Source organism: Chelonoidis abingdonii, chromosome 24, assembly GCF_003597395.2.
Source record: "Chelonoidis abingdonii isolate Lonesome George chromosome 24, CheloAbing_2.0, whole genome shotgun sequence".
NCBI classification, from domain to species: Eukaryota; Metazoa; Chordata; order Testudines; family Testudinidae; genus Chelonoidis; species Chelonoidis abingdonii.
Window position 1 is genome coordinate 12,499,527 of NC_133792.1, and position 16,100 is coordinate 12,515,626.

General features: G+C 45.4%; 1 protein-coding gene across 1 annotated transcript in view; it reads left to right on the plus strand.

Annotated features, from left to right (window-relative positions):
* COL27A1 (collagen type XXVII alpha 1 chain) overlaps positions 1–16,100 on the plus strand; it is a 214,215-nt gene that overhangs the window by 88,627 nt on the left and 109,488 nt on the right. Inside the window, exons 14-16 of the mRNA XM_075060695.1 lie at positions 2,069–2,113; positions 9,821–9,874; positions 10,317–10,361. Coding sequence (XP_074916796.1) covers positions 2,069–2,113; positions 9,821–9,874; positions 10,317–10,361 — 144 coding nt within the window. The remainder of the gene's footprint in view (positions 1–2,068; positions 2,114–9,820; positions 9,875–10,316; positions 10,362–16,100) is intronic.

The window sequence follows — 16,100 nt, forward strand, 5'->3', positions numbered from 1 at the left end:
ATCCCCATTTTCAGATGGAGAACTGAGGCACAGGGGGGTTAAATATCTTGCCCAAAGTTACAGAGGGCCAGATTTTCCAATGTATTTGTGCACCTAAAGGTCCAGGCAGGGAAGGGAATATCTTTTATTGGACTGACTTCGGCTGGTGAAAGAGACCAGCTTTCTAGCGCTACATGATCTCAAAGGGAGTTAGGCACCTTAGGTGCTGACTGGGATTTTTCAGAAGTGCCTGTCTGCATCTTTAGGTCTCTAAATGCCTTTGAAAATCTGTCTCATTACAACTGCATGGTGGAGCTGGGAATTGAGCCTGTATCTCCTGAGCACCAGCCCAGTGCCTTACCCACAAACCTAGTCAGCATCTCTGTTTTGCTAAACAATTGGCTCTGTTACCGAGAGTCCAGTAAGAGTAGGTGGCTCTTTCCAAGTTGCCTGCACACAGGGTATCTATAGTGGATGATAAACAGTAGAGGGCATAGAGTGTCTCGGAAATCCTGTTGTTTGGGCACAGTCACACCAAAATGCATAGTTTCAAATAGGCAATGGGCAGTTAACTATCAACCATATTTATTTGTTATGCTCAAATAAATTTGTTAGTTTCTAAAGTGCCACAAGTTTTCCTCGTTCTTTTTGCTGACACGGACTAACACGGCTACTACTCTGAAACCTATACCACCTCTGTGTATGCCTGCGTCTGCCTCTGAGGTGTGCTAGGGAGGGTGACATCTCTTACAACGTTTGCATCTGGATTTACTGCTCATTACTTGCTCCCTCTGAATAAGCTGGATCTACTAGAATCCCATGTCCTAGCGCTCAGCCAGTGCTGCTTTCCACTGTGTTATTACAAACATGTGTCCAGGAAGCAATAGCAGAATCCTGAAGGGATTCCTGCTAAAATGCTTGGGGTGCACGGCCAGCGTCCCCACGGAGAAGTTGCTGCAAGTAAAGCCCATTTTTTTTCTGGAAATGAAGGGGTACAGAACACTGCGGACTAGCCTGGGGTCAGCAGCTGTACAAAGTGGGGGAAGAGGAGTTGAAAGGAGTCCCCCTCCTTCCCTGGCACCTCTAGGCAGAGGCTGCCGGTACTGGACTGTCTCTAGAGGGTTCGTAGCCCTGCCCTTTACAGTAGTCAGCAGCGTTGACCCCCGCGTGCAATGGGAGGTGCTACATGCTATGCTCAGTCCCACTCCTCTTCTCTTCTGTGGGCCCCCTTGCAGCAACTACTTAGCCCTGCGTGCACAAGAGATCATGCTTCTTAGTAGCAACCTCCTCGTTGGAGACAGCCCCAAAATGTCCCCCGATGTACTGACAACAGTTCTGTTCCACCTTTACTGGAAGTTCTCACATGCCAAACAAGCCTATTTTCTTCCAGGTGGTCTCTTGTGGCAGGTTTCATTGCACGATTGTCCCCATTTTACAGAGGGGCAAACTGAGTCACAGGAGTGCCGTGACTTGCTTGACATCACACAGGAAGCTGGTGGCAGAGCTGGGAAGGGAACCCAGATCTCCCAGCACAAGTTGTGCCTTTGCACACTGTTAGAAGTCGCTGCTTGTAACCACTCACCTCCCTGCCTGCACTTTCCAGTGCTAAAGTAGCTGCTCCCATTTCCTTCCCACCAAGCTCTGCTCATCCCTTTTAACTTCTCTTCCCTCCTTCCTTTTCCCTGGCTGCCCTCCTCTCTGGCCAGTTCCCTTTCTCCCCGATTTTCCTTCCCCCTCTCACCTGCCACCCCTTCCCTGTCCTCTCTTCACCTGCCCCTCCCCCGCCAAACACCCAGTGAAACGCTCTCTTTATCCTGCCTGCTCCTAGGAGGGGAAGCCAGTCTCAGCACATAACTGCGGGCACTGCAGGAGAACAACAAGTAGCCTTCTGTCTGAGGGGCTGCCCTCCTTCATTAACATGCTTTCTGAAGATGGAAGCTCTGGACTGCTCAGGCTGTTGGAATGGGGGGGAGGGAGGGTGCAAGGGGGAGGCTGGTCTTTTCCTTCAAGACCTTGAAACACTGAGCCACTTTTCAGCCTCTGTTTGTCTAAAAAGAGTCTGTAACCGTGTTGGTCTCTTTCCTTTTAGGGAGAATTGGGAGCCCCGGGTCCTCCTGGAGTTCATGGACTCATTGTAAGTATGAAAACAAATGGAGCTTTGGCTTCTGAGGGTTTTAACCCTTTCCACGGCACTGCAATCACACACCATTTTTCTTCCTCCTCCTCCTCCTCTTGTGAGGGAGACTTGGGGGGATGTGACTCTTCTTTTTATGGGGGAGAGGACGATAAAAACTAGGGGAGGGGGAAGAGGAGGTGCCAAAGTGGGATGAGGAAGTGGAGGTGGTGATTTCAGGTATGTAACTTCTTTAGGCACAAGAAAGCCCTTGAGAATTTAGCCCTGTGTATCTCTGTGACTTCCTCTTTTGGTGACGTTTACCAGTGTATTTCTTTAAAGATAGGATTGTGCATTTATTCGCTGTAGGGGTCTGTGTAGTTTCTTAAAAACAGACCTTCTAACCAGCAACACCAGGAAACTAAATGGTTTGACCACAGAAGGATGCATGGTTCCTGGACAGTGAAATTATTGCATGAAGGAGTACCCTGCCATCTTGATATGTGGGAATGTAACCCCCTTCCGTTCACAAACACACAGCTCAAATCTGCCCTCTGTTACACCCGCATTGACTTCATCAGGGCATGAACTGGTTTAACAGAGGGTGGTATTTTACCCACAAACCTTTGTGCGCTGAGGTGAGCATATGCCCTATGTGCTCCCTCTGCTCCTGGATTGGCACTTTTACTTTTTTAGGGCTCTGTGTGTGTTTGGAGCCATTTCCCTCAATACACAAGAAGTGACAAGCTTTATTATTACTGTTAAGATGATATTCATTTGAAACAGTCTCCTCTTCACTGATGGCTAGCTGTGAAACCTGCTGTGCAGATTAAGAACAGTTATGAAATATCTCTTTGTGCCTTGGGGTAATCATTCATTGTATGACAGTAGCACACAGATGCCTCAACTGAGATGGGGCTGTATTATGCTGCACAACACACAGTAAGGGACAGTCCTTGTCCCAAAGAGCTTACAATCTAAATAGACCAGACAGACAAAGCATGGGAGAAAGACAGTGTAATTACCCCCATTTTATAGATAGGGAACTGAGGCACAAGGACTTGTCCAGGGTCACAAAGGAACTGAACCCAAGTCTCCTGAGGCCCAGCCAGTACCATTAACCGCAAGAAAGGAAGTTTTTTAGAAGTTATGAGAAACCAAAGGATGTTACTGTCCGTGCCAACACAAATGATGGACTTCATCCTGGTCCTATTGTGAGTCATCTTGACTGGCCTTGCTTCCAGTGTAGAAAGACATTTCTTTCAAATGCTGGCTTTGAGTTGCTAAGGTTGCAGCCTTCAGTTTGCTTCTGTCATCCCTACTCCTTTTTCTCCCTTCCCAACTGTTCTTTGAGAAGATAAAATTTCCGGTGTATGAAGGACTTTTAGAATCGCACACCTCCCCTCCATTCCCACAACCTGGCTCTTCAGTGTTAAAGCAACTGAGGGGGACAGTCTGTCCGGTTGTGGATCAGAGAGAGAGGCATTGCTTCTTAAGAGTTATTTGCTTCAAGACCAGTACCTTGAATGATGATAAATACCTGCAGTGTCTGGATAGCAAAGATGACTTCATATACTGTTTTTTCAAAATTTTCATCACTCCTGCCTCTTCAAGTGTCTTTAGCAAGAGCTTTGGTTGATGGACTTCATCTCCATGCTCTCAAGCAATCACAAAAGCTATATCCTTGACTTTCACCCCTAGACGCTCCAAGCGCTCTCTTCAGATTGCATGGAGCTCCTCCAGGTAAAAAAGGGGGACCTGTCCCACAGCGTAGGCCCATGTGAAATGGTCTGAATCTCAGCCAGTCCTGGAGTACCTTATGACTGTGTGGAAGTCCACTGGGAGATTGTCTGAAGACGTTTCCAGCATGGCAGTGGAACAGCATGTGAGATGATTTGAGATCAGCAATGTGACTGATAATGGATCTCAAAAACTAGACAAACTAAAATCCCCCTAGGAGGCTTTCTTTCCAATCTGGAATTCAGACACAGCTGGTTCCTAGCACTCACTCTTTACCCTGTACATCTGCCAAAATAGCCCTGCATTGTGCCCTGGAGAGTGCAGGAAACTTACTTGATGATAACTTGGTGGTGGAGTAGGTCAAAGCTGCAATCCCTATGTAAGCAGGAGCTGTTTTTAGGCTTGGCCATGTCACTGCCCCTTCACTAGCACCCGATTCCCTTAAAGCGTGCGCTCCCTCTGGCGGGGGTTGTTGAAATAATTGGGCCTGCCAATTTGCCCTAATTGTGAACTCAGTTGAGAGGAGTAAGTGAAAGTTCATGGAATGTCACAATAAACTCAAACAACAAATGTTGATGGGGGGAAAAGGTGCAAAAGCGAGATGGAAAGATCGTATTAGTCCAAACAAAATTACTGATATAATTCAAGGACTGTGTTAAGATCAATAAATAAGAACAATGTCAGACCAAGAAGCAATGAAGCAAAATTGGTGTGTCAGAAATTAGGCTTGTTCATGGACAAAATAATGAGAGGATGGGCTACTGTACCCATCACTCCCCTTTTGGGGTCCCCAGAAAGAGACTTTAGAGGGAAAAGTTGGCTATAGTGTTGCTGTCTGACTGAAATATGAGAGATCAGGAAGGAGCAAGTTTCACCCTCATGGCTGCCATCTCCTGGGATCCCAGGCTTTCTTCATCCTAATGCCTTGACCAGATCAGGCCATAGAGAGGGAGCCGGATGACACGGCCACTTCCTCCAGCTCCTGCTAAATCCCAGTCAACACTTTGGATGTGAGATTTTTTCCCTGTTCCCCTACCAACACCCCATGAGTCCTTTTCTTTCCTCACCTTATTTCTTCTCTTTCCTGGCTCCTTTTTTCATTTGTCTAATAAGAGTCTGGCTCAACTGGCCAAGACTGCATATTTTGCAGCGCTGCTGTGAGCCTGTGATCTGAAAGGCAGCTAAATGAAATGCCCTAAAAAGCCTGAAAAGTTTGTGCGCTGGTCCTGTGCTTTTTCCAGCAGTGAGGTTGAGATGAAAGTCAACACCAGACACAGAAGCTGAATTTTCTATCATTGCTGTTCTCTTATCTCCCCTTGTGTGTCTGTCTGTCCTGTTTTGTCTTCTGAGGAAGTGAGGACTGGACTTGAAATCTAGCCCATTTCAACAAACGTCCCCCGCCAAAAGGACAGCTATTACCATCTTTGATACCGTCTAAAAGATTGTCAAGCAAGGGGGCTTTTCTGTCTAAAAACTCTCCAACTAAAAGGGAAGAGAACAAGGGATTTGTTACAAATAAAACCTTATTTAATCATGTACATTTCAAATGCTTTAACTCTTTTTTTCCTTCTCTTTCTGTATCTTTAATAAAAGGTCATAAGGATTTTTAATGGTGAGTTTGCCATGGTACACACAGGCTGAGGTCTCTGTATTCCGAACCCTGACCCTTGTTTAACACTATTTAATGTTGGACAGTGACTGGGTTATGTTAACAGCTTTGATTTTTGGGGGGCCTCTTTGTTCCATCTAAATGAATACAAGAGGGTCTGTCACCTAGCTGAGTTTGAACCGCGAATGTCACTACTTTCCTTTGAAAGCACATAGCTCCTACTTTAGGTTTCCAAAACCCCAGAATGAGTGACCTACTCCACAAATGCAAATCTAGGCAGTTTCCATTGGAAATATCAACACATTCACACTAGACAATGGTTAGGGATTGTTCTCCTAGCATCCAAGGAGGCTGCTACCATTCAAGCTTGGGGAGGTTCTGGGAAACGGGAGCTCCAAAGGGTGGGAGTTTGTCTGGGGGAGAAGTTCTCTCTTGCATGCACCTGTAGGCAGAGGAGAGCTCTCTTGATGTCACAGTACTTGCAGAGGATGAGTTGCTTCAGCTCTGTATATAAAATATGAGGAGAGAAGTGAGTATTTTCTTCACCCACTTTGTGCAAGGGAGCTTGAGCTAGACATGGTTCCAAGGGATTTATAATAATCCTCCAGGAGGGGCTAGTTCAGAGTGTGGGTGGGTTTAGGAGGCCCTTAGTAAGGCTGACATAGGGAGGGACCCCCATCCTCCTTCCATTCCACCTCATCTCCTGTCTTCTCCTTATCATCCCTCCATCCTCCCTGCCACACAGAGTAAGAAAGGGGAGATGGTGGATCTTCTCTGTCTCCATCTCCTCTCTCTTCTCAGTTTGTGGCAAGAGGCTCTTTTCCTAAAGCAGGGTCAGCAATCTCACTAGGCATGACTAGAACAGCTTCCTTAAGATGACATTAATTGTTGGGGTCATGCACTGCATGTCTTGCAGCCCATATACCTGCACCCTGCCAAACTTCATGCAATAGTTTCCTTCTGTCCCAGTTCTGAATGCTCAGAGAACCACGGCCCCATTTTCCAGTGGCTTCCGAGCTCCCTGCAGGGCTTTTTTGCTTTGCTGTTTGAAGGCTGAAGAGCAGAATTAGTTGTAACTGGAGCCTCCTGCTTTCGTAATTAACCATATGGGTGAGTGCTAAGTAAATGCGTTCCTACAAGAAGCCTTTATGCTGGAAGGTATGAAAAGGGGATCTGTTTTAATACAGCCTCAGCTCAGCACTCATGGTGAGTCTGCAGCCACATGACCTCCTGTTATAGAAATATTCCTCCAGCAAAGGCTTCCCTGTTTGTTTACACATTGCAGGAGAGCTTGGTCCACTGTATCACTGGCTCCCTTCATGGGGGAGAGAGCAATCAGAAGCCTGTTTGAATACAGACCTGTGAAAGGGTTTTTTTAATAACATGAAATCTAGCGTCTTTCCTAGCCTGATGCATTGGTACTACAAGGGTAAAGAGTCCTCACCGCAGCAGAATTTCCAGGCTGTTGGGGTATGCCTATCCCTGACTACTTTTTATCCTTCCCAATCTTCCAATCCTTCTCTTGCCCATCCACAGACGATAGAAATCAGAGCCAATAGCGCTCCAGCATCCTTGCAAGTTGCTTTCCTTGCTGGATCCGTGATTGTTTCAGTATCCTTTTTTAAAAGCCCCATAAAGCTCTGCTTGAGCCAGAGAAACAACATGAAGCTCTTGAGGGCTAAAATACTGTTTTTAAGTCGCTGTGGAGATGAGCAGCTCCAGCAAAAATAAACCAGCTTTGACCAGTGCTGAGAAAGATGCCATAAGCATCTTCCAAGGAACCAGCAAAGTTGTGGCTGTTTCCTTCTGAGAGAGGGAAGAGTGCAGTAGAACCTCAGAGTTACGAACTGAGCAGTTAACCATGCACCCCATTTGGAACTGGAAGTACACAATCAAGCAGCACCAGAGATGACCAATAAAAAAAAGCAAATACAGTACAGGACTGTGTTAAAAATAAACTACTTAAAGGGAAAGCAGCATTTTTCTTCTGCATAGTAAAGTTTCAACGCTGGATGAAGGCATTGGTCAGTTGTAAACTTTTGAAAGAACAACCATAATGTTTTGTTCACAGTTACGAACACCTCGGGAAAGGAGGTTGTTTGTAACTCTGAGGTTCCACAGGAAAAAAGAGAAGTGGCGTCTGAGTGAGCATTCACCTCATTCATGTGGCTCATGTAATGGTTTAGTGCAGTGGTTCTCAAACTTTAGTACGGGTGACCCCTTTCACATAGCAAGCCTCTGAGTGCAACTGCCCCCACCCTTTATAAATTAAAAACACTACTTTATATATTTAACACCATGATAAATGCTGGAGGCAAAGCAGGGTATGAGGTGGAGGCTAACAGCTCGTGACCCCCCCATGTAATAACCTAGTGACCCACAGTTTGAGAATCGCTGGTTTAGTGCCACAGATAATGGAAGAGGAAAATCCATCACTGTTCAAGAACTAAAGAGAATGGGAGAAATTCTGACCAAGAAATTGGACTAAATGTGAACCTGGTGCATTGTAGATGAGCTGTAAGATGTGCCTCTATGCCCCAACCATTCCTGGTGATTAAACTTTGGTTTCTTAGCAGACTTGTAAAGCTCTAGGCAGCAGCAGCTAGGGGTGCATGGTGCTACGGCTCAACTTCAGTCCTGTAACTTGCCCAATTATGATACCAATGAGTGCTAAATAAATGCTTGTAATAATATGATAGAAAATAGCAGCCCTGGGAATGTGCCTTTATACTAGCACTAAAAAAATGCCTCCTCCGCAGAATGTTAGTGTAAATTAAAGTTCTGAATTAACTCACCCATTTCTCTTCTGGAGTTTCAATGGTTTGAAAAATGCTGAAAACTCTTTTTTAAAACAATGTCAAAGACAGACTTGTAAATAAGCCTCAATCCAGGATTCAAATACAAAGATGTTATTGAATTAAAAGATGAACAGATTGTTTCAACCTCTGAGGGAGCATTAGGGATTCAGATAGATTGATATCCCCAAGGAGGGCTCATGTTTGAAATGTTGGATCTGACAGGAATCCGAGGACCACTTTCTGATTTAACAGGAGCAAGCCATTGTTTTCTCCACTCTGGGTAGCTCATACCCTCGAATGTCAGCTCCACGTGTATCGCGTATCGGGATATGATGCTTCACGCACTGTGTGAGATGGCCCTACATGTGTTAGTCTATAACTCTTTGCCGCTTTTACGGATCCAGACTAACACGGCTGCGCCTCTGATAATGAAGTTAGGCACCCAGCTCCCATTCAGTTTCAAACTTCCTTAGGCTCCTCTTACAATCCTAGCATAGGAGTTGGCTATAAGAGCCCGGGAGCTAACAATTTAAGAATAAAGAAACAATGGAAATAAAATGCAGCAGGGTGTTGGTCTGTTACCTTTGACTGTGTCAGTCTAGCAGTGCTGCTATGGAAATACTTTTTAAACTGTTAAACAGATTATGTAGCAAGTTTTACAGGAGACGGTACAAAAGTAATTGGGTCAAATTTCAGACCTGCTTCGTTGGAGTTGCACCTGCTTCAACAAGGTCTAGATTTGATTCTTAGACTTGAATGTAGATCCAAGAATCCGCTGAATTTAATCCATAGCTTTCCTAACTTCATATTGTTACCATTTCATTTTAAGTCTCCTACCCCCTTCCCCACCCTTGGCAGCACATATTTTAGATTCTATATGTGTAGAACTTTCTTGGTGTATATTCCTTAGATGTTAATCCCATATTGAGTTTTGGAAGTTAGGTGGTATTCCACCTACTTAATTTCACTGTGTAGATTTCAACCTGATATATTTCTATACATAGTCTATATTTCTTATTTTAGGGCCTGTCCATATTCCCATTTAAGCGCATGAACTTCCATGGGAGCAGGACTGGAACATTCCTTTTTTTTCTTTTGGTGTTGTGCATTGTTGAACTTTTAACAATTCTCCACCAAGATGGCTGTATTTCAGTAGTGGATGAAGTGATCCCTGCACAGAGCTTCTGTATCAGTTAGTTACATTTACAAAGCGCTTTCGTGTCCTTCATTCTGAATTCAAAATGTGATGTGAGTAGAAGTTGCCCTTCTTACTTCATTATTCTATAAGACATATACTTGGTACTTCTATACTTAGAAGCTATCTATACACTGATTATAAATCTCTTGACTAACAGGATCCTGCTTCTGTTGAAGTTGATGGCAAAACTTCCATTAACTTTAAGGAGAACAGAATGTGGCTCTTAAGTTTTCAAACAGCAAGAAAATCCTCTGTGTATGTTACTCATCTCAGTGAACTGGTGAATAGGGCTATGGGCCCCAGCAGAAGAGTGTTCATGCCATATATCAGGATCCATCAGCTACACACCTAATAAATTTGATTTACTGTGTTTCTCTTACCAGGGAGATATGGGCGCTCTCGGACCAATAGGGTATCCAGGACCAAAGGGACTAAAGGTAAGAGAGTAACTGTGCCTTGTGCTCTCTTATCTGTCCAAACCAGGAATGACTCTCCCTGAAGATTGTTCAGTTCGTTGTTTGGGTGAAAGTGATCATCTTTACAAGGAGAAGGTTGGGCAGTAATATTTGTCCACTGACTGGTAGACAGAACATCAGTGTGGCAGTTTGCAGCAGGTGTGGATTACTGGGAAATGCAAGGAGCATTTTTTCTGTGCAACTCCAGACCACGAGGGGTAATTGGCAGTAAATCTGATGATCCACCTCAGAGGCTGTATGGGAAGAGACCTGGTGCAGAACCTGTGGCCCAGGCCAGATGACCCTGGATGCCAGGCATTTTGGTCTATGGTCCCATTAGCCCTGTCAGTGACTAAGACCTGATTCAAGTCTTCATGATACAGTAGCAGTGCTCAAACTCAACCTGGGCTTCCTCTTTTTTCAGGGGCTGATGGGAAACCCTGGAGAACATGGACTGAAAGGTGATAAGGTGATCTGAATACTCCCTTATTGCACTGTGTTTTATTCTGCATGTGAAATCCCACTTGTAGCTTCTGTTTCATATTCTGCACCATGTTATGTGCCCCATTCTCCTTCCTTTTCTGTCTGTCTACCAGAAATCCCATCTTCTTCTTCGTTTAGCATCTGTTCTCCTTTCTTGACACTCCCATTTGTATTTTCCTTTCTTTTTAATAAGATGTCCACCCAGCCCCTGGCCTACAGAACTCTTCCCAAGGCATCACATGGGGTGGGAACATTGCTACAGTGTATATGATCTGATCCTTTTAGTTTTTCTGGTAACAAATATAGGCACAACTGTTAGGGGGGGGGGATTTGAGATCAGCATGAATCTGATGACCAGAATCTCTGCTATGGAAAGCCCCTGGTGTGAAAATTTACTTCCCTAAGAACCTCCACTTCATCTCAACACCACTTCCTTTAAAAAAAAAAAAAGGGGGGGGGCAGAAAACCCCATTGGGTAATATTTCCCTTTTAGATGAGCTTTCTAGGCTAATCACAGTTAGCTCCTCTGTCTTTACAATGATGCTATTGTGTTTGGGTTATATATAATGCACTGTATGACAATGTGGTTTTGTTGTTATGTGTTTAGATCTTATCACTGGATTGGGGTAGAGGTAGGGCTTTATCAGCATTGTCGCCACTTTCATTTATTAGGGCATGTTTCAGGATGTCTCGCAATATGACACAAACGTGCAGGCCTTGTTCTTTCTTCTCATGAGGAAGGTGATTGAGAGACCAGCACAGAAGCTGGATGAGAGGTACCTACTGGAACCTCGAATAAAAAACAAGAGATACAAACCCTCATGTAGTTGCTCTTATTTCAGATCAAGATTGGTTTATATAAAGTTAGTTTGCTGATAAGGAAGAATAGATTTAAACTAAATTGATACAAGCCACTTTGAAGTAGAAATAAGGGGTGAGAGTTGCATGGTTTAACTAAATTGGTTTAAAATGCACCATGAGTTAAGCCAGGGCAAGTGTGTGTGTAGACAGGTCTAACTCCAATAAATGACACCCTCTTGCAGATGCTTGGTTGTAGGGTTTGTTCCCTCCTTCAGAAGAGTGCAATGCAATGGGCTAATTAGCCTCATGACATTGACTGCTTGGGAAGATAGAGCAAAGAGGTAGTAATTGTATTGTCCTCCTTCTATTTTTGGAGTGTGTTTTAATGGCAGTGTTGAATTCTTTCACTTGCTGCTGTTTTTAAAGTGTGGTCTATCAGCACTAAACCATGTATAGGGAAGCCATGTCAAGGAGCCAGATGCCCTCGTGCTCTGCATTGTGCTACCAGCTGACTGCAGCACTCCCATGTACTCAGGCTTAGTTTCTGCTCTGTATCATCTCACCCCTCTGGGAGAGTGGGGGGGACAATTTGGGACAATGCATGTTTGGGCCAGGGCCGGCTCCAGGCACCAGCTAAAGAAGATGGTGCTTGGGGCGGCCTATACCAGGGGGTGGCCGTCTGGCCACTATTGAGGCAGCAGCTCCGGATCTTCGGCGACAAGTCCCTCACTCCCTTTGGGAGAGAAGGACCAGCCACCGAATTGCCGCTGAAGAGTGGAGCAGCGCGATTGCGCTGCCATGGCCTTTTTTTTTTTTTTTTTTTTTTTTGCGTGCCACTTGGGGCGGCAGAAAACCTGGAGCAGGCCCTGATTTGGGCAGAAGGGAGACTTCCCTGTAAGGGTGAGTCGTGATCACTGTAAGCAGGAATCCTGACCCAGCACTAACTCCAAGGGCCCACAAACTCTCTCGTCAATGCAGTCTGCTCTCCCTGAAGAATTGGCTTGTCCTTAAGAATTGGCCAGTGTTTTAGGCCTCACAGGCAGTATCGTTATCCCCTTTTCTACAAAGATGATCAGATCTGTCTATTTAATGCACTTATATGCCCCCCATTACCATAGTGTCTAAGTGCCTCACGATTCTTAATATATTTATCTTTACAACAACCCTGTGAAGTCAGAAAGTTCTAGGGGATTGGATCTGGCTTTCCTATGCCCCAGTCTAGTGCCCTGGCCCCCTACGCATTGTTCTTTCATTGCTACCTGCCATCCTGCTTTCGGCCTCTCTCTCTCTTTCTGTCTCAGCCAGGCTAGAAGGACCCAGAGTTTTCTCACCCTTCTCTGACCACTTCTCCCACTACAGCCTCCTCTGACTGGGCACGCTTCCTGCCTGGCTTTCATTAAGGCCCTTTCCCACTCCAAGAATGACAAATGATCTAGCTCAAGCCTCTATCCTTAATGAGTTGACTTTTCATTTTGATATCCTGGGGCACTGTCAGAAAAACAGATCAACCCAGCGATGATATCACAAATGGGAGAAAGCTTCCAGATGACTTGGGTGCATCCTTTCCAGCAGTCTCACAGCCAAAGCCCTGGGAAACACAGGGCCAAGTAAATAAAATCCATATAGACTTTGACCGCCTAGTTTTCATACAGGTGACTGCAGTCAGTTTTCATATTTTAGCTATAAAGCCTTTTACCCGAGAGGCCAAAATCTCAAAATATGCTGCACTCACTTGCACAGATACAAATAAGACATATCAGCCCAATAGTGAGATTGGGAAAGTTTGATTTTCTTTCAGCCTGTGTTCTTCAGCTTTTTGGTTTTGTGATTTTTTTGGCATCGGCATGCAGCAGTTGGCTTGTTTCTAATACTTAAACTTAGCTTTTCTAAGTGATCGGTACACCCTGAGCAAGAAACAGATGCCTTCTTTCCTATTTTGCTGTATTTTAGGTTTTTTGTTATTTGTATTCTAGTAGCACATACAGACCTTGTCTGATACTGGACCTGGTTGTCCTAGTGCTGTATATACACACACAGTAAGAGATGGTCCCTGCCCACAAAGAGTCTAAATAGACAAGACTGACAAAGGAAGGATTGTCGTCTTCATTTTTCATGTGGGGAACTGAGGCACAGAGAGATGCCCAGGGTCACCCAGCAAGTCTCTGGCAAAGGCAGGAATTGTACCCAAGTCCCAGTCTGTTACCTTAGCAGCAAGACATCTTTTTACTTTTGCTTCCTTCCTCTTTCATTTCTGCGAAACTAGGTTCCATCCCAACCACTGCTAGGTGCCTCAGCATCTTTCTTTGATGCTCGTGTTTCCTCCATATATGCTATACAGTTGAATCTGTTAATAGAAGTCTCAGATATAATTAAACTCCTTTTGTAGTGAGGGGACAATCCCCAGATTGCCGTCCATTTTAGTCATGGTGCCCTTCTGCGTAAAGTGGAGTGGGAGAGGTGACTTGAAAGTAAGACGGTTCCGTTCTGCATTCACCTCCTGGATGTCTCATTGTTAGTTTCACCTCTGTTGCCCATTTTACATGGGTTTTATGGGGCCCATGGCCTTTCTCTGATCCCTTAATATCCTTCTTCTGCCTGTCAGATCTTAACTTCATCACTGCCTTCCACTGTCCCTTTATCCAAACCTCTCCTTTGCGCTAAAGGCCAGAAACCTAAGACACTTCCTTGGCAGCCATGTTTCCCTTTTGTATCTATCTTGTCTGAAGGTTTGTCTACCACCGTCTCTGGGATGTTGCCAGCATTTGTCCTTTCCTGGGTTCTGCCTCTGCAAACAGATAGTTATTTATACCTCTATTGCTTCCTGACTAATATAAATCCCTTTCTGTTGGGTGTGGTGCCTAAGGTTATGGGGAACTCCTTGGGTGAATGCACTGGTGGGTCCCCATCCACATCACAGATAAAACTTCCTGAAGCATAACTGGGCTCTGACACTCTCAGCTTGACCTAGGTACAGCTTACACAGTTCAGGCTCCACACAGCAGCATTTCCACTATGCAACCACTTGTCAAGTGTGTTGGCTTGTGCACGATCTTCACACTGCACATCCGTGTTTGTGTCAGCTGCTCAGGTTCCCTCAGGGGAATGCACTGTCTCAAGTAGGCCCTGCCAGAGTTACTTGGTGGGGTATGTTTTGGATGGTGCCGTGCACTTTAGAATGACCTTTCACAGACACACCTGGGAAGTAGGACTGCCTGACTCATGTACACAGCAGATAAGGGTGGGGGGTCCCATCTGCATGTCACAGCTATGTTGGAGACTGACAGTCTAGTTAACAATCCTGCTCACAAACTGGGGTCAAAACAGTAAGGAACCACAGCCAAGATTTTCCAATGTCTAGTGACTTTGGGTGCCCAATCTCGGACATCTTAATGGGGCCTCGCATTCAGGAAGTGCTGAGTACCCATCCTTTGAATGCCAAGGCCCTTTTAGGTGCGTCAGGTTGGGCACCCAAAACGACTAGTCACCTTTGAAAGTCTTCATATGCTAACTAGGTTGAGTCTGCATGTCAATCATACCATCTTACAACCTGGTTACTAGCTAGCGTAGATGGCTCGAAGGCTCAGGAAAAAGAATCGGCCATCTTTATTGAGCATGTCTACTCTGGCTGGGCAACCATACTAACTCCTAACTCAGATTCCAGAGTCCTGTCCCAGCATGTGTTGGGTCTTTTGTAAAGAACCTGGGGTAGATTCTTGAAGGCAGTTGCCGGTGTCCTGTTCAGGAATGCAGAGATGGCTTCCTTAGAAAGTGACCAATGAATTTATTGCAGGAGGTGTGTAGAAGGGGCAGCCCATTAAGAACCAGAAGAGAAGGGGAATGAAAGCACCAGCTCAGCTCTTCTCTGGTGAATGTGGAATTATAGCTCCACAGAGGGCTGGAGTTTAAGTTTTTAATATGTATATAATATATATATATATCTCCCAGACATTAGACAGCGTCTGGAGACTGAAATGCTGGATCAGCAGGAGTGGTGCAGCACTCGCCCTCGGCACACTGACTATAATCAGTAACCTTTTGTAATTATTAACTCAGTTCAGATGAGAGCAGCCTTGATTGGCCTAATTCATTCCATCTGCCGCTTCTTGCTGTCGAGCAAAGGTCTGAAAGGGAATGAAGGCTTTGAGGGTATTCTGCATCCTGCTTGGCAAGGGTGGGGCTCTATCACCTTCCATCAGGACTGGCAGAACTTGGCCTCGTGTGTGTGTGTCTCTGTCTCGGTGGAGATATGCTGCGCTGAAATCGCAGGGCAGGACTGGTGGGGGCACCCTGAGGCGGTGACAAGCCAGCAGGCTGGAATTCCCAATGTGAGAGCCATGCTGCTCCAGAGGGAAGATGAGAATTAATGGTAGGCCCAGCAGTTCTCCTCAGAGCTGCAGTTTACAGGCTCTTCCTAAGGATAGCTAGAGTTACTTTAGTTATACAGCTGCAGTGTCCTGTTAAACTTTGCTATTACAGTTTCCCAACCTAGACAGTTACAGGAGAAGCATGTGGTCTTCTGGCCTACTCCAGCTCCTGGGTTGTGTTTTTCCCACAGTGAAGGAAAGCTCCCTTCACCCCTTTGCCAGGGAGGTCTGCTCCAAGCTCTTTGAGGTAGTTATTCCCCTTCCCAGCACCGATTGTATGAGGCAACACAACAGAGGAATTGAAAGTTTCTGCATGCTTTGCAACAAAATGTGCCTAATCCATGTCAAATACACACACATTCCAGCCACATGTGTGGCACCATGGATAGCAGCTGGACAGATATACACGGAGCATGCCACGCTTGGCTAGTGCTTCCTGAATCCATCCCATGCGTGGTTCTATACCCTCAGTGCCTTGAAGGTTAATGGCAGTGGGGACAGCTTCTAGTCTCTCATAAGCCAGGCCACCCTAATCTCTTCCACTGGAGGATCCCTTGTCT